At 49.2% G+C, this 23,047-nt stretch overlaps 8 protein-coding genes across 11 annotated transcripts; 2 read left to right on the top strand and 6 right to left on the bottom strand.

Moving 5' to 3' along the window:
• The first annotated feature begins 32 nt into the window (after window positions 1–32).
• LOC27208281 (odorant receptor 2a) lies at window positions 33–1,443 on the top strand. Its single transcript, XM_039296602.2, has 2 exons — window positions 33–1,211; window positions 1,284–1,443. The coding sequence occupies exons 1-2, from the start codon at window positions 69–71 to the stop codon at window positions 1,332–1,334; spliced, it is 1,194 nt and encodes a 397-aa protein (XP_039152536.1). The 5' UTR covers window positions 33–68; the 3' UTR covers window positions 1,335–1,443.
• LOC6739948 (protein crooked neck) lies at window positions 1,350–3,792 on the bottom strand. The gene is made up of 2 exons (XM_039296592.2): window positions 3,618–3,792; window positions 1,350–3,559 (listed from the first exon to the last, which is right to left on the bottom strand). The coding sequence occupies exons 1-2, from the start codon at window positions 3,651–3,653 to the stop codon at window positions 1,487–1,489; spliced, it is 2,109 nt and encodes a 702-aa protein (XP_039152526.1). The 5' UTR covers window positions 3,654–3,792; the 3' UTR covers window positions 1,350–1,486.
• Window positions 3,793–3,910: 118 nt separating this feature from the next.
• Window positions 3,911–5,942, bottom strand: LOC27207862 (alpha-tocopherol transfer protein-like). Of its 2 annotated transcripts, none has more exons than XM_016183505.2 (6): window positions 5,425–5,942; window positions 4,966–5,125; window positions 4,784–4,865; window positions 4,418–4,720; window positions 4,215–4,351; window positions 3,911–4,158 (listed from the first exon to the last, which is right to left on the bottom strand). In XM_016183505.2, exons 1-6 carry the CDS (start codon window positions 5,573–5,575, stop codon window positions 4,077–4,079), a joined length of 915 nt encoding a protein of 304 aa, XP_016037804.1. In that variant the 5' UTR covers window positions 5,576–5,942; the 3' UTR covers window positions 3,911–4,076. The 2 variants fall into 2 exon arrangements, with proteins under 2 accessions (XP_016037804.1, XP_016037805.1); XM_016183506.3 differs by lacking the exon at window positions 5,425–5,942 and adding an exon at window positions 5,257–5,391.
• A 133-nt stretch (window positions 5,943–6,075) lies between these two features.
• On the bottom strand, window positions 6,076–7,900 carry LOC6724941 (alpha-tocopherol transfer protein-like). The gene is made up of 6 exons (XM_002105942.4): window positions 7,699–7,900; window positions 7,208–7,367; window positions 7,074–7,155; window positions 6,673–7,005; window positions 6,478–6,614; window positions 6,076–6,419 (listed from the first exon to the last, which is right to left on the bottom strand). Exons 1-6 carry the CDS (start codon window positions 7,826–7,828, stop codon window positions 6,350–6,352), a joined length of 912 nt encoding a protein of 303 aa, XP_002105978.1. The 5' UTR covers window positions 7,829–7,900; the 3' UTR covers window positions 6,076–6,349.
• A 226-nt stretch (window positions 7,901–8,126) lies between these two features.
• Window positions 8,127–13,534, bottom strand: LOC6724942 (UNC93-like protein). 2 transcript variants are annotated; one of them, XM_016173107.2, is made up of 5 exons: window positions 13,371–13,534; window positions 11,944–12,357; window positions 11,508–11,882; window positions 9,788–11,126; window positions 8,127–9,729 (listed from the first exon to the last, which is right to left on the bottom strand). In XM_016173107.2, the coding sequence occupies exons 2-5, from the start codon at window positions 12,088–12,090 to the stop codon at window positions 9,368–9,370; spliced, it is 2,223 nt and encodes a 740-aa protein (XP_016037807.1). In that variant the 5' UTR covers window positions 12,091–12,357; window positions 13,371–13,534; the 3' UTR covers window positions 8,127–9,367. The 2 variants fall into 2 exon arrangements, with proteins under 2 accessions (XP_016037807.1, XP_016037806.1); XM_016173106.2 differs by having other exon boundaries at window positions 9,788–11,123; window positions 13,371–13,533.
• Window positions 13,535–13,867: 333 nt separating this feature from the next.
• Window positions 13,868–16,142, bottom strand: LOC6724943 (protein prenyltransferase alpha subunit repeat-containing protein 1). The gene is made up of 3 exons (XM_002105944.3): window positions 15,556–16,142; window positions 15,103–15,491; window positions 13,868–15,052 (listed from the first exon to the last, which is right to left on the bottom strand). Exons 1-3 carry the CDS (start codon window positions 15,639–15,641, stop codon window positions 14,331–14,333), a joined length of 1,197 nt encoding a protein of 398 aa, XP_002105980.1. The 5' UTR covers window positions 15,642–16,142; the 3' UTR covers window positions 13,868–14,330.
• Window positions 16,143–16,375: 233 nt separating this feature from the next.
• LOC6724944 (U3 small nucleolar RNA-associated protein 15 homolog) lies at window positions 16,376–18,227 on the top strand. Its single transcript, XM_002105945.4, has 2 exons — window positions 16,376–16,573; window positions 16,629–18,227. The coding sequence occupies exons 1-2, from the start codon at window positions 16,481–16,483 to the stop codon at window positions 18,141–18,143; spliced, it is 1,608 nt and encodes a 535-aa protein (XP_002105981.1). The 5' UTR covers window positions 16,376–16,480; the 3' UTR covers window positions 18,144–18,227.
• Window positions 18,228–18,275: 48 nt separating this feature from the next.
• On the bottom strand, window positions 18,276–22,676 carry LOC6724945 (ubiquitin-conjugating enzyme E2 Q2). 2 transcript variants are annotated; one of them, XM_016173104.3, is made up of 8 exons: window positions 22,515–22,676; window positions 20,764–20,880; window positions 20,407–20,694; window positions 20,197–20,271; window positions 19,847–20,138; window positions 19,635–19,783; window positions 19,476–19,554; window positions 18,276–19,415 (listed from the first exon to the last, which is right to left on the bottom strand). In XM_016173104.3, exons 1-8 carry the CDS (start codon window positions 22,674–22,676, stop codon window positions 19,384–19,386), a joined length of 1,194 nt encoding a protein of 397 aa, XP_016037809.1. In that variant the 3' UTR covers window positions 18,276–19,383. The 2 variants fall into 2 exon arrangements, with proteins under 2 accessions (XP_016037809.1, XP_016037808.1); XM_016173103.3 differs by lacking the exon at window positions 22,515–22,676 and adding an exon at window positions 21,029–21,071.
• Between the last annotated feature and the right edge of the window lie 371 nt (window positions 22,677–23,047).

Consider the following 23,047-nt stretch of genomic DNA (forward strand, 5'->3'; position numbering starts at 1 on the left):
ATCACTGGTAATCGCAAGAGTATATAGGCAATAGGACCCATTGAGTTGCCTCAAAGGTAACCGGGACAATGGCGAAGCAAGAGGATTCCAAACTGGACACACACAGTGCTGTGTACTATCACTGGCGCGTTTGGGAGCTGACTGGCCTGATGCGTCCTCCGGGCGTTTCTAGCCTGCGTTACGTGGTGTACTCCATAACGGTCAACTTGGTGGTCACCGTGCTGTTTCCATTGAGCTTGCTGGCCAGGCTGCTGTTCACCACCAACATGGCCGGATTGTGCGAGAACCTGACCATTACTATCACCGATATTGTGGCCAATTTGAAGTTTGCGAATGTGTACATGGTGAGGAAGCAGCTCCATGAGATTCGCTCGCTCCTAAGGCTCATGGACGCAAGAGCCCGGCTGGTGGGAGATCCCGGGGAGATTTCTGCCTTGCGGAAGGAAGTAAATATCGCACAGGGCAATTTCCGCACCTTTGCCAGTATTTTCGTATTTGGCACTATTCTGAGTTGCGTCCGCGTGGTCGTTCGCCCGGATCGAGAGCTCCTGTATCCGGCCTGGTTCGGCGTTGACTGGATGCACTCTACCAGAAACTATGTGCTCATCAATATCTACCAGCTCTTCGGCTTGATAGTGCAGGCTATACAGAACTGCGCTAGTGACTCCTATCCGCCTGCGTTTCTCTGCCTGCTCACAGGTCATATGCGTGCTTTGGAGCTGAGGGTGCGCCGGATCGGATGCAGGACAGAAAAGTCCTATAAAGGACAGTCATATGAAGCCTGGCGGGAGGAGGTGTACCAGGAACTCATCGAGTGCATCCGCGATCTGGCGCGGGTCCATCGACTGAGGGAGATCATTCAACGCGTCCTTTCTGTGGCCTGCATGGCCCAGTTCGTCTGCTCCGCTGCCGTCCAGTGCACCGTCGCCATGCACTTCCTGTACATGGCGGATGACCACGACCACACCGCCATGATCATCTCAATTGTATTTTTCTCGGCCGTCACCTTGGAGGTGTTTGTAATCTGCTATTTTGGGGACAGGATGCGGACACAGAGCGAGGCGCTGTGCGATGCCTTCTACGACTGCAACTGGGTGGAACAGCTGCCCAAGTTCAAGCGCGAACTGCTCTTCACCCTGGCCAGGACGCAGCGGCCTTCTCTCATCTACGCAGGCAACTACATCGCACTCTCGCTGGAGACCTTCGAGCAGGCAAGGCACAATTATATATTCAAATGTCCTTTGATTTGATTAAATATATACGCACTTGATACGCACTTCCAGGTCATGAGGTTCACCTACTCCGTTTTCACACTCTTGCTGAGGGCCAAGTAAGATCTTTATTATATATCAGATAAAAAAAGGAAGATCATTATGGTTTTTTATTAAAGTGGTTTATTCCTAACGTATCCAAAAATAAAGCGAAAAATCTGCTATTTTGTTCGAAAGCAACGATTTTTACGCAGAAGGGAATAGCTTGTTTCGGATCAGTCGCCGCTATCCGTCGTCTCCGCTGGAGCAGCATCAACTGCAGGTTCTGGTTCAGATGCAATAGCTGGAGCGGGCGGGTCGTCCACCGTGTTGTCCTTTTGCGTCTTCCACATCTTAGCGGCAGCCAGCAGCTTGAGATTGGGTCGAGCCAATTCGTCCTCGGGAAAGATGTAGTCGAATACCTCCTCCCAACCCTCCTCGACGCCATTGTCCGAGACGATCTTCTGCCGCTTCTTGATGCGCCGCGGCATCTTGTCCATTACCTTTTGCATCTCTTGCGAATCGGAGGCGTCGCGTTCAAAGTCGCGCCATGCCTCTAGCAGCAGAACACGCGACTCCTTGTCTCCCAGCTGACGCAACATCTCGTTGGCTCGCTCGTAGATTCTCCTCGCCAGCCGCACGTTCAGCTCCGCATCTTGCCCGCTGTCGCCGTGGCTGAGGCCCATCTCGAACTTGGCAAACGACATCCACACCTTCACATGCTGCGTGCGCTCGAGGAGTCGCTCGTACAGCTGTCTGGCTAGTTCCGTTTCGCCCAGGGCTACCTCGAAATCGATGTACGCCTTCCACAGCAGCTCTGGCATGTCCAGGCGCGGCTGCTGCACCGCTAGCTCGAAAATGGCTCTCGCCCGGTCCGTGTCGCCCAACAGATTCTCCAGCTCGGCAAACTTCATCCAAGTGACACAATTCTCCGGTCCAAACTCCAGGAACTTCTCGTACAGCATGCGGCAGCGCTCGAACTCACGCAACTGAATCTCCAGATCTATGTAGCCCCTGAAGAGCTTATCTCTGGGACACATGCCGATGGCCAAGCCTAGAGCTTTGCGTGCTCGCTGCAGCTCCTTGCAGCGGATCTCGAATTGGGCGTACAGCAGCCAGAGCTTGCTGAAGGTGAACTGCTTGTGAGGTATCAGCTCCAGACAGGTCTTGTAGATCTGCCGCGTGCGTTCCGCGTCCTCCGCTTCAAGCTCCTCGTACAAAGCATAATTGATCCAAAGGTAAATGTAGCGTCGCCAGAAGTTCTTTTCATTGGCAGGCGGCACGTTGGAAATGGCCCGCTCGTACGTCTCACGGATCTGATCCCGGTCGCCCTCCGCCTCAATCAAGCGCAAATAGTCGAACCAGGCATCGTAGTTGGTGGGATTGGCGGCCACTTCCTGCTCGTACTGGTACTTGCGCTTGGAAACAATTACATCCTCAATACCCGCTCTGTCGCCGTACTTTTTCTCGTGTTTCGTATAGGCCTTGAACAGCTCCTGTGTGCGATCTTTAGGTAGGTGATCTAAAGCGTACTTGTAGATGATGCGCGCCCTGTCGTGCTCCTTTTGACCCTCCTCAAAATGTGCAAAGGCGATGAACAGGCGCTCCTCGATGTAGTCGTCACCAAAAAACTCCACAGCGCGCTCAAATACCCGCCGAGAGCCGTGGATAAACCCATGAGACTCCTCGAAGCGGGCGAACTTTATCCAGTTCTTCACGTCCGGGTGGACATAGACAAATCGCTCGTAGATCTCCCGTGCCCTGTCGATCTCCTTGTAGCGCAGCTCGAAGTTGACGTAGGTCTGCCATGCCTGCTCCTCCGGTTGCCACTCCATCCAGCGCTCGAAAACCTGACGCGCCCCTGCCACATTCTCCAGCATCTCCTCCATGTAGGTGTACTTGTACCAGAACTGGTTGACTCGCGGCATGATGGTCACTGCCCGATCCCACAGATTGCGAGCATGATTCACCTGCTTGTTCTTCATCTCCATCTCGGCGTATTTCAGCCAGAGGGTCACGTTCCGGTGCTCATTGTCCAACGCCCGCTCCCAGATAGAGCGCGCTCGCTGGATCTCCTGCTGCTGCTCCTCCCACTGAGCGTATTTGATCCAATGGCTGACCACCATGCGGTTCTTGCGGAGATTGTCCTCGAAGGTCTTTCGCTTCCGCTGCTGATAGTCCGCCAACTCGGCGGGATCGGAGATCTTCTGCTTTGGCGGCGGCGGCAGAATCTCCAGATCTCGCTCTTTGGCCTCACGGAGCAACTGCTCCGCCGTAATTTGCACCTCCGCCGGCGCTTTGTTTTTGACCTGGTGAAATTTTGGATTGGATATATTGGTTTGGTGGAATTCCGACGATGGTACTTACCTTGGCCACCTTGGGCATCTTCTGTGGCCGTTCCATGTTGTGCGATTCGGTATCCCTAACTTAGTAAACTAAATATAAAGTTGGTAAAACGTTAAATCGCAACAAAATAAATAATGCCACTAACAACGCCGTTCGATAACGATAGGCTCATCGATAGCTCACTATCGATAGTCGCTTATTTTTGTCTCCACTGGCCTTTTGCATTCTACTTTTGAATGTGAATGTTAATGTTCCATAAATATATACTCGTATAATAATTGTACTTTGTTGTGTTGAAAATAAAACAGATAACACATTTTTTACTTATTTATTTTTGAGCAATTACAACACAAATTAAAAAAAAAGGATATTTAGGAGATGACAAACCGCAGGAACTGTTTATCCCAATACACTTCAAACACTTTTAACCGTCTTTAGTTGAAGGAGACTCCTTGCCACCGTGGAAGATGGTTTCGGTAATTATTTGAAAAATCTCCACGAACTCTCGTTCCGCTTCTCCGGCTTCACCACCACCCAGTGATCGGGGTCCATCAGATAGTCGCTACAAAAGCCAACGAGGCGTTACTGAATGACTATCACTTGCATATCGAAACCCACCGATGCTCAACCAAGGCCTTTTGGGTATGGGTCCGCAGTGCTTCCAAGGACCCGGCTCCTCCGCCGTACTCCTCCGGCAGCATCTCCCGCGGCACGAACTCGTACAGCGTATTTATGCTCTGCGTGTGGAAGCGGATCTGAAGTGTAGTAAGTAATGGTGAGATGAAGTTATAAGAGACATAATGGCTTCTCAAGAAACCCACCAGCTTGAAGACCTCGTCGCTGATGAACGGCTTCACCACGCTGACGATCCTATCCAGGTAAGTGGGACAGTTAATCATGTGGATGGCGCGCAAGCGCACCGGAAATGCCAGCTGGAGGAACTTGATGTAGGCGCGCAGCGTGCTGATCGTCAGCCGCGAAATGTGTCGCATAGTGGTGCCCTTCATGTCAAAGATCTGCACCTCTCCTTCGGACAGAACATCCGGGTTGGCGAGATCGTCCGGCGTCACGAACCGGCAGTCGCTGACCATGAAGAAGGCGCGCGTGTCCTCCGTGTGGTGCATCTGGGGATAGGAATCGGCGGTGTGGAGCGCAGGATCCCACAGCAAAGAGATGCTATTACTCACCTTGGAGGCCTCGAAGTCCCGAAAGCAGTACAGCGACACCTTGCATTTGTCCGGAGTTAGGCCAGGCAGCGGTAGAATGTCCCTGAAATTCGAGTATTCCAGTATTGGGGTATACGGGAAGTATGTTTTTGGAACAAGGCCGTGCCTCAAAGGAAAAGGAGTCCCAATAAGGACACACTTACGCGTAGTCAAAGGTGCGCTTGCTGTCCGCGTCTAGAGGATCCCTCTTGATAAACAGGTGAGGATGCCGGTTGCGCAGGGCGTAGTTCACCTCGATGAGTTTCCGAGTCTCCTCCACGTCCCCAAACATGCACTGGTAGAAGCGTCGGAGCAGCAGCGGATCTGTAAATGCACATAGGGTACGATACAATGAAGCTTGTGCTAAGGAGTTAAGCCCATGAAATATTAAATACTTCAAACATAGTGTGGGATATATTGAATCGGGAAGTGCGGTTCGATTTAGGGAGACTTGCCTGTACATTCACTGTTTGTATACAATTGACTACAGTGACGTAAGGCGGCGAGTGGAGCGGCCTACTAACGACCTCATTAATGGACGGTGGGTGGTGGGAGGTGGAATGGGACTGATGGGCAGTGAACGGATGTTGAATTCCCGCACGGTCTTCGGGCTCATTGCTTACCAATCTCCTTGGGCAGCTTGTCATTTTGCCGGAACCACTCGAGGAGCTCCTTGAGATCCCGTTCCTGCCTCCGCACCGCCTGTTCCGGTTCCCGCTGCAGCTGCTCGGACGTACCGCTCGCCCCCGTCTCTCTCACACCTATGCGGCTCATTGGTGCTGTGACCTGGCTATCGATTGCTCCGACGCTGTTCCCTCCGCCAGGCTTGTCTACTATCGGCTATCGGACGCAGCAATCGCTTCCGAATCACTTTCAAAAACGCTTTCGAATCGCTTTTAAACCTTTGGGCTTGAAGCCTGGAAGCCGACTGACTGACAGTTGCGCATCGATTTCGCTCATCGATTTAGTTTTTGAATATTCAATGCTACTGCGTTGGCGATTAAAGCCACGTAATTTTATAATGGCTTTTCGGCTTTCGGATTTCGTTTGGACGACGCTTAATAGTGCCTAAATATGTTCCGTCCCAGCTTCTGGATCTGCCTAATCACCTGGTCGTGTGCCGCATCCCAATGCCATCGCAAGTAGTGACACAATTTTCGCTTTAATTGATAATTCGCTGGATGGGAAATTTTTCTAAGAGGCGTTTGTTCTTTGCAATCATAGAAGAACATTCAAAGCCACCTGGCTTTTGGGTGTAATAAAACCTCATAAAATGTAATTAATATAATTTATTACTTTGTCAAGTATATTGTTCCCATTGCTGTCAATCAATCGACAATAGCCCCTTATTTGATAGTAGAGAAATTGGTAAAAAAAAATAATAAAATATGAAAATAAGAATTCATAATGGAGGGCCAGCTTCACTGAGCTCTAGAACCTGTAAGTGTTTCTGGGACTTCCCCAATTAATCGATATCTTCGCTTTGGCAAGACGCGCTGCTTGATCACATTTAAAAATATGTATATATCACGTTGGATGATCAGGATATCAGAACCAGGACCACCGACTCTTGCTCTGAGCGGCCACCTTCCAGTACCGCTCGTCGCTGAGGTAAGCCCTATGAAGTACAGATTCGGTGGCTAACATGGGCATCCCCATCTAAAGGTAATACTCACGCGTTGTCCCTGATGGACTGGATGCCTCTCGCCTTGAGTTCCGCTACAGTTCCCGCCTTGCCGCCGTACTCGTCCGGCAACATGTCCCTGGGCACTTCCTTGTAGAGGCTATCCAGACCCTCTGTGTGGTACCGGATCTGCAAGGCGATTTGCTTAGCTAGTGCTTAGAATGAATGCTTACTTTTCAGGTTCTACCATGTTGCGGACTTCCTCCCTTAGAAAGGGCGACATCATGGAGATGAGCTTGTCCAGGTAAGTGGGGCAGTTAATGACGTGCATGGCCTGGAGTCGCGAGGGATAGGCTTCCTGCAGAAACTTCATGTAAACACGCAATACGAATATGGACACGTAGGCCAGGTGGCGCAGGGTGTAGCCCCCAATGTCCACAATCTGAACATCGCCCTCGGCGATGTCCGCTTCGTCTAGTACGTAATCTGCTCCGCTTCCTGTTTCTTTCTCCACATCCGGCTTCGTGAATCGCGCATCACTCATCATGACGAAGATTTTTGTCTCCTCGACAGAATTCCGCTGTGAGAATAGCACAATTGTGGATCAATAATTGAAAGGGGGGATTGGACATGCTGGTCGAGACACACCGTACTTGGATCCAGGTCGGCCATGCGGAAAAAGATGAGCTTATTTCCCTGGGGAGTGACTCCGGGTAATACCAGAAGGTCCCTGTGAAGGGCAAATGTTAATACTTGCTCATTGAATCTTTTGCTGCACTTACGAAACCCTCAGGCCCTTGGCGGTCATCTCGTCCTCCATGTTGCGATCTATGAACAGATGTGGGCTCTTATTGCGCATACTATAATTTAGCTCCACCAGGGCCTTGGTGCGTTCCACATCAAAAGCCGTGCACTTGAGGAATCGTAGCATAACTATGGGTTCTATCGGGAAGAATTGGAATTTTTGATAAACTAGAAGCTACTGCATTCACAACAAAAGATACATTGCAGCTATATAAAGATTCTGAAGTATCAATGTATCTGTGTGCATATGGCACTAGCTAAGTGCATGTCAGTCCAACTTCAGCAAGGAGGAAGTGCCTTGCTATCACTGGAGGTGCCTAATGCACTTGACCTTTGGCACTGCTCGGTTACAAGGTTAATGGATCGTTACCACAACAGGTTATTGCGCGCCCATTAATTCCGTCTGCCACTTGACTGGTTATCAATCGGAGCGAAACGCATTTGGATTCGATTCCAGTGACTCACTTACCGATCTTCTCGGGCAGATTGGGATTGGCCTCGAACCAGGCGACCAGATCCGTCAGCTTGTCGCTCCATCCAGCCGCTGCCGAGGCGCTGGTCTCGGTGGCGGTCTCCTTATCCCCTGTATCTTTATCCATTGTGGTAGCCGTATGCGTCTCTCAGGGGCCGCAGAAAGCCACTAACTAAGCAAGTAACTTAGCTAAGTACCCCCCAATTGATAAAGCTAACAAGCCCGCCCGCACACACACATGCGCTGGAAATGATACGAGTGTGTGACCACTATTCGGACGCGATCTTTAGCTTTTCGAGTGAAAGCTCCAATGCAAAGCTCCACTAGCCGCCAGATGAGTCCAGTTGTTTGCAATTAAGCAAAGACGAGGGCGGTTTTAATTGCTCCAGTGGAGAGCAAGCCGAATCAGCAATACACTAATAGACTTGTTTTGAAATCTTTATTGGATCTGGAGATGGACACCTACAATATACAACACACATCCAATACACGTAGAACTCGATCTTATCGTACTTGGCTTCCCGTCCCACCGGTTTAATTCGTTTGCGACCTGCTTTGTTCAGTATTCAGATGGAACCAGCGCTAAGAAAAAATATATAGTACGTCTATGCCTATGTCTATGTGTACATGTATATGTATATATACTCGTAGTATATGGCTAGCAACATACTCGTAATACTTAGCCCGATGTATGAAATCGTCAAGGGTCGCAAAATGGTTACTCTCAAAATTTTTAAAATGTTAACATTGTTGCTTTTAGACCTTAGACCTTAGGATTTCACCTTGTTATCATAACAGTTTGCAGCTAGCTTTATCTGAATCTGGTTCTGGATCTGAGTCGGGATGCACCTACGGGTAGGCAAAAGTGGAGGGTCTCGAAACCTATATAACGCACATAACACCGACAACACATACATAACATACATTAACTCTGGACCGGATCGGATCTCTTCGGCTTGGAAACTGCAAACTGGAGTTCCAATTGAATACACCTACGCCTTGGAGTTTACATTAGGAAATACACACAAAAACCTTTTTTGGAGGAGCCTTTGGCGAAATACATACATGTATACAGATACGGCAATTGATATCGTATCATTATCATCTCAGATCGGATATACTGGTACATATATAACGTTCTACATGCTAGATGCTTATTGTGGCTCATAAAGCTCTTCTCCCCTCTTCTCGTTTTCTTCCTCGCTCTCGCTCTCTCTCTTTCTCCTTTTCTCTCTATTTCTCTATTTAATAGATAGGTTATAGACATGGAACAACATTACTGGCACTGGCAAATGCTATAAATTGAGAATGCACCCACTGAGAAGGGAACCCCCCATGAGTGTAGATCAAACCTATTAACTAGTCTTATCCTCTAGGCTCGCGGACAGAGGTCAATAGCCGGCTTTGCCTCCAGTTAAAACCTCCTTTAAACTGTATCCCGCTCCGAATCGACCGACTTCTGTCCACAGAGCTTGAAGTGTAGCTTGCGTCGCTTGACTTGTGTCTCTCGTTCCATACTGACGGGCTGCGATTCGAGGAGATCTGGCCGCCGACCCGGATCCGGATCCAGTTCTGCGTCTGTATCCGTATCCGGAACATGTCACATGGTGTGCGTCCGGGCCACGACATCCCGTCGCATTCGTCGGGACTAGCTGAAGATGCTGCGTCATAAGCTGACGAGCGTCGCCTTGCGTTGCGCCTCCAATCGGATTTCCAGAGTGGCATATGGCGGCACACTGATGACGAGGAGCACCACCAGGGCAATGATCTTCATCGATTCGCAGAGGAAGCCGTGACCGGCGAAGGTCAGTCCCAGTCCCAGGAAGCGAAGGGCCAGCAGATGCGCCTGCACCTCCGTTACATGACTGGCATGATTGAGGGTGACCAGCGAGAGCAGGAGCGTCTCCCACATCCCATTACATGCACCCCACGAGGCGGCAATCACGTAGAACAGGGCGCTGTCGTCACTTGAGGGCTTCCAACTGGACAGCGCCAGCAGTAGACAGGAGTGGAAGAAGAAACCAGCCACTGCAAAGAGAAGAGCGTTGTAACTTCGAGTACCCTGTGTCCATCTGGTGCTACTCACAAATCACGACGATCCTCTTGACGTGCCTTAGCAGCATGCTCAGGGTACAGGAGACGATGAGCTGCATCAGACCCATGCCAATCAACGCGCCGGCAATCATTCCGATGCCCAGGGAGCAGGTAACGAAGGCCCTCAGGAAGTCACCCATCATATACGCCTGTTCCGTGCCCACAAAATAGGCCAGGGGTCCGGCAAACAGTAGGGTGTCCGTGATGCTCACATCTCTCAAACGCTCCGGTCGCGATGAGCCAGTGGCCTGCACCTTGTCCACCACTATCAGCAGCGAAAGGGTCAATGATACCATCGAGAAGAGAACGTACAGCCAGAGCAGGGATTGCCCGGCCACTCGAGGCTCACTTTCGATGAAGCCAGCATAGATGGAACTGGGTATGGAGCTCCCATTGGCCCACCCCGCCGCCAGGATGGACTGCACTCTGAGTGGACACATGTCTGCCCCACAAATCCTGTCGCCGTGCTCGTTCCTATTGTAGAAATCCCTCAGTTGTGGTGGCCAGCTCTCGTTTCCATAGTAAACCAATCCGGAGCAATCTCCCGTAAAGTTTCCATCGCTGCAGGCCAGCAAAATGGATGCCAGAAGGGCTCCTCCGATGAGACCCAGGTCCTGGGAAACCCTGAACCACCTGGCCAGACGCCTCACCTTCTGTTCCCGATTGCAAAACATCTTGTGCTCCTCGTGCAAGACATCGACCGCCGCCTGCGACTGCTGGGACTCGCAGGAGCAGCTCAACTTCCCCCCAAAGTGGACAATCAATGCGGCTTTGGAGCCAGCGGATCCGCTCAAGGTCACGCCAAGCATCAAATAGGCAGGTAGAAGGGTGTAAATGGAGGCGTACAGGTGCGACAGGAGAAATAGGAGCACTGTCATATAGTTCGCCACAATTAGTGGCCCATAACCATATCGTTTCATCAGTCGAATGCTGGGCAGGCTCATCCCAGCGGCGACCAGGAAGAGAGCACTCAGCAGAAGGGATCCAACCTCCGGACCGAGGGGCAACCATTCCTCCCTATGGTGCCACACCGCATTGGAGCCCTGGAGCGCCATCACCGGCAGCAGAACGCAGTTCATCAGTCCGTGGGCCAAGCTTAAACAGCTAAACTGGCGCCACACTTTTTGACGCACATGGGCTGGCACCTTATGCCGGCAATTCCTGTTGTTCAGTGTTATCAATCGCCGGATGGAGGTGGCTCCAATGGAGCTGTTTATGGACTCCCGACGACGCGAGGCCGCCAGAGCAGCCTGCACCTGGTATGAGGACACCGGATTTATGCGATGCGACCGCGTCGAAATGGGTGACGGCGAGTATGTGGTGAAGTGCTGCTGGAAAAGATGCAAGAAAAGGGTATTAGGATATAGCAGGAATCCAAGAATTTGTCAGGCTAATGGTGTTGCAGCCAGCTACCTTTCACTTTAACAATAGCAAAGGGGGAGTCATCGGAGTAGGGGAGTAGTTGTTGTTCAACTGGGAAAGAAAATCCGTGTCCGAACACCCACCATTCCACGACACACCAATGGCCACAGGGCACCCCTTTTGTGCACACATCGCCACAAGATAGTTGAGTGTCCAGGACAAAGAGAGATAAGCTCCCTGATTCTATTTATATGCGACAGGTGTCACCACGCCAGAAAGCAAGTGACATGAATTATATAAAGGCTCTTCACACAGGGGCGGACTTTTTATGTGTTCACCTGGGCACTCACCTCCATCATCTGCTCTTCCCAGACGTTCTGGGCACCTCCTGAACTGCGGGTTCGAAGCACTCTGTGCCTGGTGGTCAGCGAATGACGGTGCTGATGGTGCTGATGCTGGTGCTGATGCTGATGGTGGTGTGAGTGTGGAGCATACTTCTTGCCCAGTCCCAGCATCGCAAAGCCACTGTTGGCCACCGGAGCACCTGAGCTGGTGGCCAATCCAGAAGCTGTGCCCACTGCCTGATTCGGACCCTTTCCGGTAGTTGTCCCATTGCCACCGAGCAGCTCTCCGTTGCCTGTTGCAGTTCCTGCGGTGGCATTGAGGCTCAAGGATCCGCCACCAATCCCCAGACCAGCCATTATGTAAGCATTGTACGACGATTGCTGAGTGGAGTAGAAGAATACATAACTCGTCAGGAAGGGGGATCTACTCAGGCGATCTCACCTTGCGCTGCTGAGCGAACGCGGAGAGGCGCTCCCGCTCGCGACTGGTGTCCCGGGCCCGCTGCTCCAGCAGAAGTTCGTACTCCCGTCGCTTCTCCCGCTTGCGCTCCGCCTCCTCCAGCTCGTGAAGATTCGGCAGACTGCCCATTTCCGGCGATTGTTGCCAACTTATCGAAACCTAGCGCCCGTAGTGCGAGTTATGTGGATTGTGGGGCCACTGCGAATCCAGTACTGCCATCGCTCCAAAACGGCGAACTCATGCTGCTGCTCCACGGACATCCCATTCCCATCCAGTCTGCAATTATTGTCCTTGCTGCGTGGGCGGGTTCATTGTCCGCCGCCGACCTGCCACGCCCCCAATTCCGCGTATATGCCTGTATCAAAGCGCAAATATTGTTCTGCTGCAGCGGAATGCCTGTGAAGTGGAAACAGGAAATGAAAAAGTTGCGGGACCTGAACGGCAGCGCCATCTATCGGCTGCTTATCGAGTTGTCACCTGCACCTGGAAACCGTTACTCGCACACACGCACACACACACATCCGCCTGGCCGTACGTGCACTGCATACTTATATGGGCCATGGGCCCTACGTATGCGCACATGTACGTTCCGTTGCCGTTACCGTTACTCACTCACTACATTCTGGCACATTCACAGGCACTCGCGGTCGCAAAAATAGGTGTGCAAGCAAGGAAACGATTTGGCTAAGAATAGATGGTGGGAATAACAAGCTTCTAGGCTAGCTAATCCTAATCTGATCGAAGTCCTAAGGAAGTGGCACCTTAATGCTCACCAATTAGATTGTTTCCACTAGTAGGACTACTTGGCAACTCACTAATGTGCCTATTAGCCGCTGCTATTAGTGCAGCCGCGAGTGTAGCTCCCTTGGCCGTAGGAACTTCGCACACACACCCCACCCACCCACACTGGCACAAAATCATCAGGTGTGTCCATTTTGAGTTATCTACACATGTGCAGCCGAAGGTGCCCCAGGGTCAGGTATTCCGAGGTATATTTCCAGGACAGGACGGGACGGGACAGGACGAGATCCTGAGGATGCCCGGAGGGAACAGGTCCCGAAGACAATGGCACAGTACTTTGCAGCCCATAATCAACTCATAAACATCATAAACTAACCCCCACCCCCCACGAACACCACACACCCATGAAGTGAACTGCGATGGAGGCGCAGTTTTGGGCCCACGCCCCTTGGGGCAGGAAAAGTGGGTGGGAGTTATAAAAAATGCAAAGAGGGCGGATGGAAAACGAATATGAATATTTTAAAACCAAACAAAGACGGGCACAGAAAAGCGCACACACACTCTCGATGCAATGCTCCCTTGAAATCCACTTGGCGTGTACACATGTATCCACAAACGGAACCCCGTTCAGCAAACTAAAAAAACGAATAATATACTTTGTTTATTACTTTTGGATTCTCGGTTGACTGGAATGCACTTTTTTCGACGAGTCGAGAACAAATTGTTTGTAAGCCTTCAAAGAAGCCAGCACTTTCGCCACTCAACACTGCACAAAACACCGCCGCACGCGAACTGCTCCAGAAACACACTGAAAAGCTGGTAGGGATTACGGCCTGGCGATTCAGAGTCCGCTGCTGAAATTGTTGTCATCTCGGGCCTTCGGCAGCATCTCGCACATCCCACCTCGCATCCCAGGCATGCGCAATCGGTACTCGTTGCCCCACAATCCCCAGTTCACTCGGGGAAGGGATGGGTTGGCATGGCTGTGGCTGTGGCTGTGGCTGCACCGCCACAAAACGATACCATCCCATATTACAACTGCTCTGCGCAAAAGAAACCCCTATACAATGCATTTTGAGTGCTCATTACGGCCATTACCGACCGAATCGATATCCTCGAACTGAACGAGCAGTCCCGCTCGACTTTCAAACTGCATAAAAAGACGTCGTCTATGAGTTGGATTTATTTAAAAACTAACTGCAATTGGCTAACAACAAACACGTGCATGGCATGGCGATAATCGGTTAAGTTGTACTTCTGAACAAAGGGCTAACAAATCGTGCCCGGATCAGATTGAGAACAGAAACGAACAGGTAACGCTAATAGATATCGAAATGCAATTGGCGGACCAGTGAGATCCGTTGTCATATCGGGGTAGTTGAACTTTGTCTTTGGATCGCACATTTATAATATATAGAATAGAGTCATTTCCGTTTCCAAATCCGTTTTGAATCGTCTTCGTTTCTAGTATATTACTTTTTAACAATTTGTCTTGCAAAAGTTTCTGTATTTTGGGGACGATAATCAGGTAGGAAATACCTCGCAATTAACACTTGCCACAATTCAGAACGGATGGGCAAACGGAAACGTCGGGAGTGAGTAGATTGAGCTTTATCAGGTAGCGCTGTCTAGTCCGCTGGATATCCAAAGCTGAGGTGAAGATTGCACCACCGCCGGTGCTTACCGCCCAGGGTGGACTCCTCGCGCCGCACGGCACTTAAGAACGGATTATCTTCGAAGTTAAAGTTGCCCAAATGCGAACGCAAATCGCCTGACGCCGCTGGTAACAGTTGGCCACTGGGCAAGCCCAATTGCAGACGCACGCACTGCTCCACGATGAACTTGAGGGCCGCACGGCGATGCAGCTCGAAGCAATCCCGCGATCCGTACATCAAGCGCTGCTCTGCACACAGCCGCATGTCGTTGGCGGCCACGTTGCAGCAGTAAAGAAATGATATTAGCCTTTGCTTGCTCACGGAACTCAGATTCACATGTGGCAGCAAGACCCCCAGCAGATCCTCGGCGTTGGCTTCACATTCCAGACCATAGCTGGTCAGTAGTTGCTGCAGACTGGCCAACGGAGACGAACCACTGGCTCCGGAATCCTTGGGAAGGGCAAAGCTGAGCTCATAGGCACGACTCAGGAGCACTTGGCGGTAGTGGTAGCAGCTGTAGTCACTGATGTGCTTCCGCATAAACTTCTCCGTGCGTAGCAGTTCCGATTGCAGCAGGCAGGGGCCGTTCTGAAGGATCCACTGGCGGTGCGACCAGGCGTGGTAGTTGCTGGCGCACCTATCGGCGGCCCTTTCGCATATCCCGATCTCATTGGGCCAGTCAATAGCATCGGCACCTGGAAATAATGGAATGTAATGGGATCTCCAGTTGCCGACGTCCACTTACTTTGAAATGAGTACAGCCAACGGCGGTAGGCGAATGCTTCGTTGGACTTCGGTTTGATGGAGAGCACGAGTGCGGAGAACTGCAGCTCCTTGTTGATGCTTAGCCGATTCTTTTGCACCAGCTGGCGGCGGATGTGCCAGAAGGTGGTCACATCCGGATTGATCAGCAGAGCCACGTTTAGATATTTGGCCAGGGAGTCGCTCTGCTGCTGCTGCTGCAGCGTCCGCAGCTGTTGCGCCGTGGTTTGACGGCGATGGGAGATGAGGGTGCGATGGGCGTGGTCGTAGACATGCTGGGCACACCACGATTCAAGGCCCAAATTGTGCTCCACATGCACAACCGGCGATTTGTTGCAGTTGGCTTCCTTGGGTATAATTTCAAAGGAGGCGCTAGTGGAGATAACAACAATTCAGGATTGCTTTCATTGCTAATAGAACTAAATGCTCGACTCACAGATCCTGATCCTTGAGGAACACCGCATTGATGTCCCTGATGATCTTCTCGCAGAGCACCTTTTTCTCGTTGCGTTCCTCCTCCATGGAATTTGAGTATAGTCCGAACGTGGAATTTGAATGGGGATGTGGTTGCTGCTTCCTCGGGGATCTCGCTTCCGTTCCGTTTGATTCGAGGGTCTCAGGCACATTGATTGCCTCCAATTAATATGAACATGCTCAATGTCTCCGGTTAATTAAGATTTGTAAAGGGGAGGAAGAGGACGAGATGGCGGAGGCTGGAACCCTGTCTACGCGACTATGGAACCCCCAGTGGCGGTCGCATCACAACAAATAAATTTCAATTAAGCCGGGGTCTGGACACGAGATCTAGCCTCTATTATTATTATTATTTCAGTGCCCAGTGCGAGGGGCTGTCAATCTGGTTCACCCCAAAGCGCTGTTCTCCGGCGGATCGGTCCGCAAGCTCGGAATTGTTTTCCCTTTTTTTGGCGACGGTGAGCATATGTTTGTTTGCAAACATGTGTTTGGTGTGCACAATAACAGAGGCACCTGCCACGATAACCGACTAATCCACGTCAGAACCAACTGTCGGGAAAACGGCTATTAAAAGCAGGCATTAGCTGGCATTTTGAAATTTTTCATTTATTTTTTGCTACATTCAATATAACTTTACATGGAAAACACTTAATTTATTATTTATTAAGTATATGCCTTTCATAAATAGTTGAAAGCAGAATGATTAAGATATTTAAGCAAATTTATTGGGTCAATGAGCATCTCCGTATTTGAGTGCACGCATATTTGGCTAAAAACCATCTTGTTCGCCACCACTGCTCCATTCCGCTGGTCACACTTTTTCCAATGGAACACGTGCGCGCGCGAAAGAGATTTGGTAGTTTTAGTAGTAGAAACATACAGACAGGATGCAGAACTCCTTTCTTCCACTGAACACAAGGCGTTTTCAACAGCGGTCCCAGGTGGAAACGCCGGATACGGTGTACTGGGACCGACTGGCGGTGAGTTGTAAGGACTCGACAAACCAGATCACTGTTTAACTTCTGCAATCCACAGGAACCAGAAATACTCAAGGAGCACAACACCATCGATTATTTGGACTTCAGTCCAACCGATCCTGACAACTTTGTTGTGACCTGTTCGGTGCGCGTTCAGATCTACAACCTGGTGACCATGCTTGTGGTAAATAACCTTTCCCGATTCCAAAAGACCGCATACGGAGCCAACTTCCGGCAGGATGGTCGACTCCTGGCCGCCGGCGACGAGGAAGGCCATGTCAAGCTATTCGACACCACGAGTCGCAACATCTTGCGTTTGTTCAAGGGACACACGGCACCAGTACACCGCACCTTCTTTACGGCGGACAAGCTGCAGCTAGCCAGTTTTGGAGACGACAAGTCGGTCCGTCTCTGGGACGTGGCGAACGAGAAGGTGGTGCAAACGTACGAGGACACGCACACCGACTACGTTCGTGCTGGCGCCATGCATCCGCAGGCAGGGCATATGTTCGTCTCCGGCGGCTACGATGGCAAGATCAATCTGTACGATACGAGAGCGGAAACGGCGGTGCAGCGCACCTTGGATCACGGAGCTCCTGTGGAGTCCATGTTGTTCCTTCCGAACGGTTCTATATTCGTCAGCGCCGGCGGCAGCCAGGTGCGCGTATGGGATCTAATCAGCGGCTGCCGTCTGCTCACCATGATGTCGCAGCATCACAAAACAGTAACTTGTCTGCGACTGGGATCCGATGGCAGGAGATTGCTCTCAGGCGGGCTCGATAGGCACGTGAAAATCTACGATGTGAGCACCTACAAAACAGTGAAAACGTTGACCTATCCCAATGCAGTGGTCAGCTTGGCCGTCGCTAACGGGGATCAGGCAGTTGTGGCTGGGATGGTCGATGGCCTAGTCTCCATTCGTCGCATGATGGTAGACAGCAAGCCCAGTCATTTAAAAAAGATTCGTGCGGATAGCGCTCGAAAGTACTTCACGAGTAAAAAACGCACGAACAACACCCAAGAGGTTGATCACACGATCAAGGACCGCGTCAAGGGACCCGGATTGAAATACTACGATGTGCACTTGCGCATGTTTAACCACAAGAAGGCTTTGGACGACGTGATGAATGCGCAGAAGATGGGAAACCAGCCGGAGCTCGTTGTGGCTGTCATCACGGACCTTCTGCACCGTGGATCACTGGGAAAAGCCCTCACGGGTCGTCAAGAGGCAGTGTATGTCCGTTTCATCGACTTCATTTGCAACCACTTGGGCGAGACGCGATTCATGCGCCCGCTGATGATGGCCGCCAGGACGGTCATGGATGTCTTCGAGGAGCAATTGGTGGCCTACAGCCAGAAGCTGATGAAAGCCTTGCAACGATTGTCACTTGCAATGCAGGAGGAGGTGAGGCTCACCGCCGAGCTGATGCGGATGAAGGGTGCTGTGGATATGCTCATTGGGATTTCAATGGACAATAGCGAGGTAGTCCATAAGCCCACCTATGTGGAGGCAAAGACACCTATGATGCATCCCTCCGAGGCGGCGCAAAATTACGTGGTCTTAGTGGAGTGACCATAGCTTTAATCTTAAGTGAAATGTCGTATATATATATGTTTATAGTTTAAGAAATACACAATTAGCAAGACAGCCCAAAAATCGACTGTATTCTCTTCTTTCGACTCAAATAGGTAGTTTCAATCCGTATTATGCATGTATATATCTTTCTTTATTAAATACATACTTAAAATGAACGTTTCGTCGTGCATGCCAATTTCAGTTTTGAAATGTACAATGAAATTTTGTCTGCCGTTGTACGCATAATAAAAAAAAACAATGGTAATGGGCAGCAAAACAGCTGCCCGCGAAAACTAACTTTTTTTTAATATAATGGGTAATTTACTTGCAAATATTTACGATTTTCGTTCTCCAACTACTCGATTTAGGTTTCATTTTTAATTCTTTTTTATAGTTAGATTTACGTTATTTTACGATTATTTGGAAAGACGAATTTACACTTAGAATTTGCTCATCTTCGACGCATCGTTCTGTATTATTCTGCTTAAGCTAAACTCTCGCACTAATATTAATATATATCTTTATATTTATGTATAATTATATGTATGTATAGATATATATATCTATTCCGATCAACATCGCATCAACTTTTGCCAACATGCCTTTCCTTGTGTGGCTAGCTTACCAGTTAAAGGGAAAAATATAAGATACCACGGATTTGTTAAACTTAAATAAGAATACGTTTCGACTTAACTAATTTACAATTTAGGGATGTGTGTTGTGTGGGTGTGCGTGAAGAAGTGTATGGGGATTGTGGTTGCTGTTTGAAAGGTTCAAAGCCACTACATTTACAATTTAAATAAAAAGCATACTCATATACATAACAGATATAGACATAGACATTTTACACTCTTCAGCTGCTCATTTCTTTGACACTTTTACACCAATATATGCAGCTCCAGTTTCCAAGACTCTGTACAGGATAAACGGCTTCACTACACACTACAGAAAAGACGAGTGGGCATATACATATGAATGCAACGGAGCACTTAAACATACATCGACCCTGCAAGCAATTATTGTGTGGGCCATCTTCTTAAAAATGGGCGCTTTGTCCATATTGGTCCTGACCAGATCAGACATCAGACATATCAGATCCAGCCGGCAGTGAGTGCGGGATGTGTGCTTGGCGGATGTGGACAGGCTAATTGTGGCGGTGTGAGGGGTGGTGTTGATTGGTGTGGGCTGGCATGCGTTATTCTAGGAAGGATGTTCATCAGTGGACTCCACTCTTGTTTTAGCCATCTTCCTTGGGCGGGGTGAACCATCCTGCAATAAAAAGTTTCCGTGTCAATCGTTGCTCATCTTACGTTGCATTTCTGGGCCTACCATTCTTTTCGTGAATCTGCACCAGAGATTTGAAGCTCTGCTGGGCTCGAGCCAAACTGTATTGGCCCTGAGTCAGTGCCTGTTTGTAGAAGGTTGTTAAGAGTATTTAATAAAAAGGACGTCCATTTTGTCGACTCGAATTCTATGAATTTAACATACTTTGGTAGCCCCGAACTGGATGCGCGCCTTTCCCTTGACGAGTGTGGCTGCAATTTGCATGATAACCGCTTCCACGGTATATGCCGAGCTCCAGCCCTGTTTGGTCAGCAATTCCATGCAGATGGCACCACCGATGAGCACATAGCCGCCTTGTAAAGACAAGAAACATTCAAATAAACGTCCATGATATACATATATTCAGCAAATCCCACCTGAGATAATCGGATGGACGACGCGCACAAATGGCGGCTCGAAGGGATACGTCTCCTTGAACAGGATGTTGAGCAGTATGCTGTCCTTGCCCTCCTTCTCCTTGAGCATTTGCAGATCACTGTGCAGCGGACTGTCCGGGTCGACAGACTTGAGGCGAATGTTCCATTCGTAAATCGACTCATTGACGAGCTCAATAGAATACATGTTCTTCTTGAAGGCGTCTGAGCGATAAATGTCGCGTAGTTCCTTCATTAAGCGATCGGTTGCCTGCACGGAACCCGAAACGGAACCCTAATGTCGAGTAAAACTTAAGATATAGATATTCAAGGCAAAGTATCGGGGTACTCACTTTTAGATAGTCTTGTCTCTGACTTTGACGCAGTCTTTCTAGAGTCGCTAGGTGTTCCACTTCCATGTCGTCCTTCTGCATTTCACGGATATCAAAACGATTTAAGAATAATTGATTGATATCTTCGCCCAGTAATTATATATAAATAACTAACTCTCCTAACCAACAAATCAAAATTGAATTGCAGACAATTTTACACCTAAAGCTCACCTTGTTTGTACTGCGTACATCATCCATTTCCAGCGGCAAGTCCTCATCGCCCTCGCTCTCCTGTTCGCTCTCTCCGATGGGATCCTCGATCTCCTCCTGATCCGAATCGGTCTCCTCGTTGCCGTGGGGTCCGCCACCGCCCCCCGCTCCACCACCACCTGGTCTCTGCTCGCAGCGAAGGGGGGAAGCGGATGGCGGCGGCGTTTGCAGCGGCAGAGCCAAATTATCGATGTCGGGTGGCAGTGGAACGTTGTGAAGGCGGCACAGCTCACGCAGCAGTATGCCCACCTGCAAGGATTTGGTTTGGGATTGTCAGTTCACAGGCAATAGATTTCAAAACTTGCCATAAGTACTCACCTGATTGATCACGTGATTATCACGTCCATTCGTATTGCTAAGTATTTGAACAGCATTTGTGACGCTCGTCTCCTCGCTCTCGGCGAACCAAACTGGCGGCGATGAGGGATAGGTTTCCTGCAGGAGAGAACCAGGCATATAGCATTAGCGTATCGTAAATATCTGGATAGCAACTGGTTTGGCAATGAAACTAGTTGGAAGAACATAGCGCCAGAGCTGTTCAATTTTGAAAAGCCCTAGTTTTCATACTGAAATTGCTATGTACCAAGTTCATTGGTTTTCTATTAACAGTGGGCTCGATTAAATGTTTGCCTTGGCGTAAGTCTTATCGGGAATCCCCTGTACTTTTAGCCAATGGGGTGGGCCCAACCCATCGCGTGTGTGGGGTTGGTCAAGGACTTTAACTCGCCGAGAAGACCTCTTCTATTCCCATTCCCATTTCCAGTCTCGAACTTGTTTCTTTCGCTTCTCAGCTGAATTGTCGTCGCCGACTTATCCACTTTGCATGCACATGTAAATAAACAAATACTAAACAACGGCGATCCAAAGGCGGCAGAATGTATGAAATTATAACCTTTAATTAGATCGTTGAACCAAGCGGGGATCAGTGCACAGAAGACAGAAAACAGATGGAACAGCTCGGCAGCCGATGATCGGGTACAATGAATCACACCTCGTCGAGGGTGTCACTCCGTACTGCAAAGTGCAGGAGCCCGCTTTTGTATGAATCGAGGTGCGATTGCTTTTGACAATTTCAGCAAAAATGAAATGTTTAGCTGTGAAATACATACATATGCATATGTATACATCTCCCATTGTAATTATCCCATGACTGAAATCTTCAAAATCAGTCTATGTTGGTCTGAACCAGAAGAGTAGAAAGAGAGCGAACCTGAGAGAGCGGCCAAAGGGCATCGACTACCTCGACGTAACACAAATATACATACGTACGTACGTATATTCCATCTTAACTGAGCAGCGTGGGAATAAAGAATCGGCACAAATCCTCGCCTATATAATCACGCATAAGCGGGAAAGAGAGAGAGAGAGAGAGAGAGAGGGCGAACCGATAAAGAAAAGTCGAAGAAGTAGATTCAACAAGCAGACAAGGATAGCACTATTGCAAGGAAGAAAGCAAAAATTTGGACAGATAAAATCACTAAAGTACTGGACCAAAAAGAAGACGGACTTACGTAAAATATTAACAGATTAATATCAAGAGATTTTCACATACGAAAACGGAACTAGGGATTCGAGTGAGTTTACGGATAAAAAAAAAGCTTTGAACACATGCTATCTGGCTAAAAATAGAATTCTACACTATCGCCGTATAAATAAAGTTATCGCCGCAGTGCACAAAGTGGAAAGTTGCAGAGTACAAGCGGAGTAACCTCCAGAACCCGTAATCCCCTCCAGCAACAAGCTCCAAATCACTTGCAAACACGGCGCATTTATAGTCGCCCTCCTTCAGTTGCAATACTCCTATCTATTGATTACTGGACACGATAAGACAGATGCGCAGAGAAATAAGAACCTCTCGCTTTAACTTCGAATTTGTATACTCTTTTTGCTAAGGTTATACTTGCCGAGAAGGTGGGTTCAATGGGAAAAACTTGTTAGCAATCTATTGGCCCGAATCATTTCACATCCCCTTAACTTCACTATCACTATCTTTTTAGCCATACAACTTCCCCAAATTACCAAACAGAAGATTTTAGTTTAGACTTATATGGTCGATCATGGTGACTTACCGTTATGTTGGCGTGAATATCGTACCGCTTTCCATTCTTATCGATAAAACGGCAAAGCAGTTCGTCGACGCTGGAATTGAGGATCTGAAAACGCTCGTGGTTCTTCGGGAAGATCTTCTCTAGCGTTTTGATTTCCTGCTTCAGGGTGTTAAGGCACGCCATCTTGTGGCGGGCTAAAAAAGGCAACTGGTCTGGTCTGGGCTTTTTCGTGCTTATGATTATTTCGTGGTCCAAATGGAGTTTTGTGGTTCGTGGGGTTTAAGGGAGCTAACTCCCCCCTCTCTTGCGCTCTACCTTTGCTACTTCCAGGCGTAGAAAGCTGGTATGGGATTAATAGGTTTTTTTTTTGTCAGCTGCTTTTATCTGTCCACTCCAGATGGCCCTTTTTAGTTTTTGAGATGTTCTTTAGGGCGCATTTATGTGCATTTTTTTATTTTGTTTACTCATTTAGTTATTGAGCTTTTTATTAGAATGAGGATTTTGCTCGTGTTTGGAGGTAGATTGAAAGGGCGATTTTTTGGAGTCGACTGGTT

Source organism: Drosophila simulans, chromosome X (genome assembly GCF_016746395.2).
Source record: "Drosophila simulans strain w501 chromosome X, Prin_Dsim_3.1, whole genome shotgun sequence".
NCBI classification, from domain to species: domain Eukaryota; kingdom Metazoa; phylum Arthropoda; class Insecta; order Diptera; family Drosophilidae; genus Drosophila; species Drosophila simulans.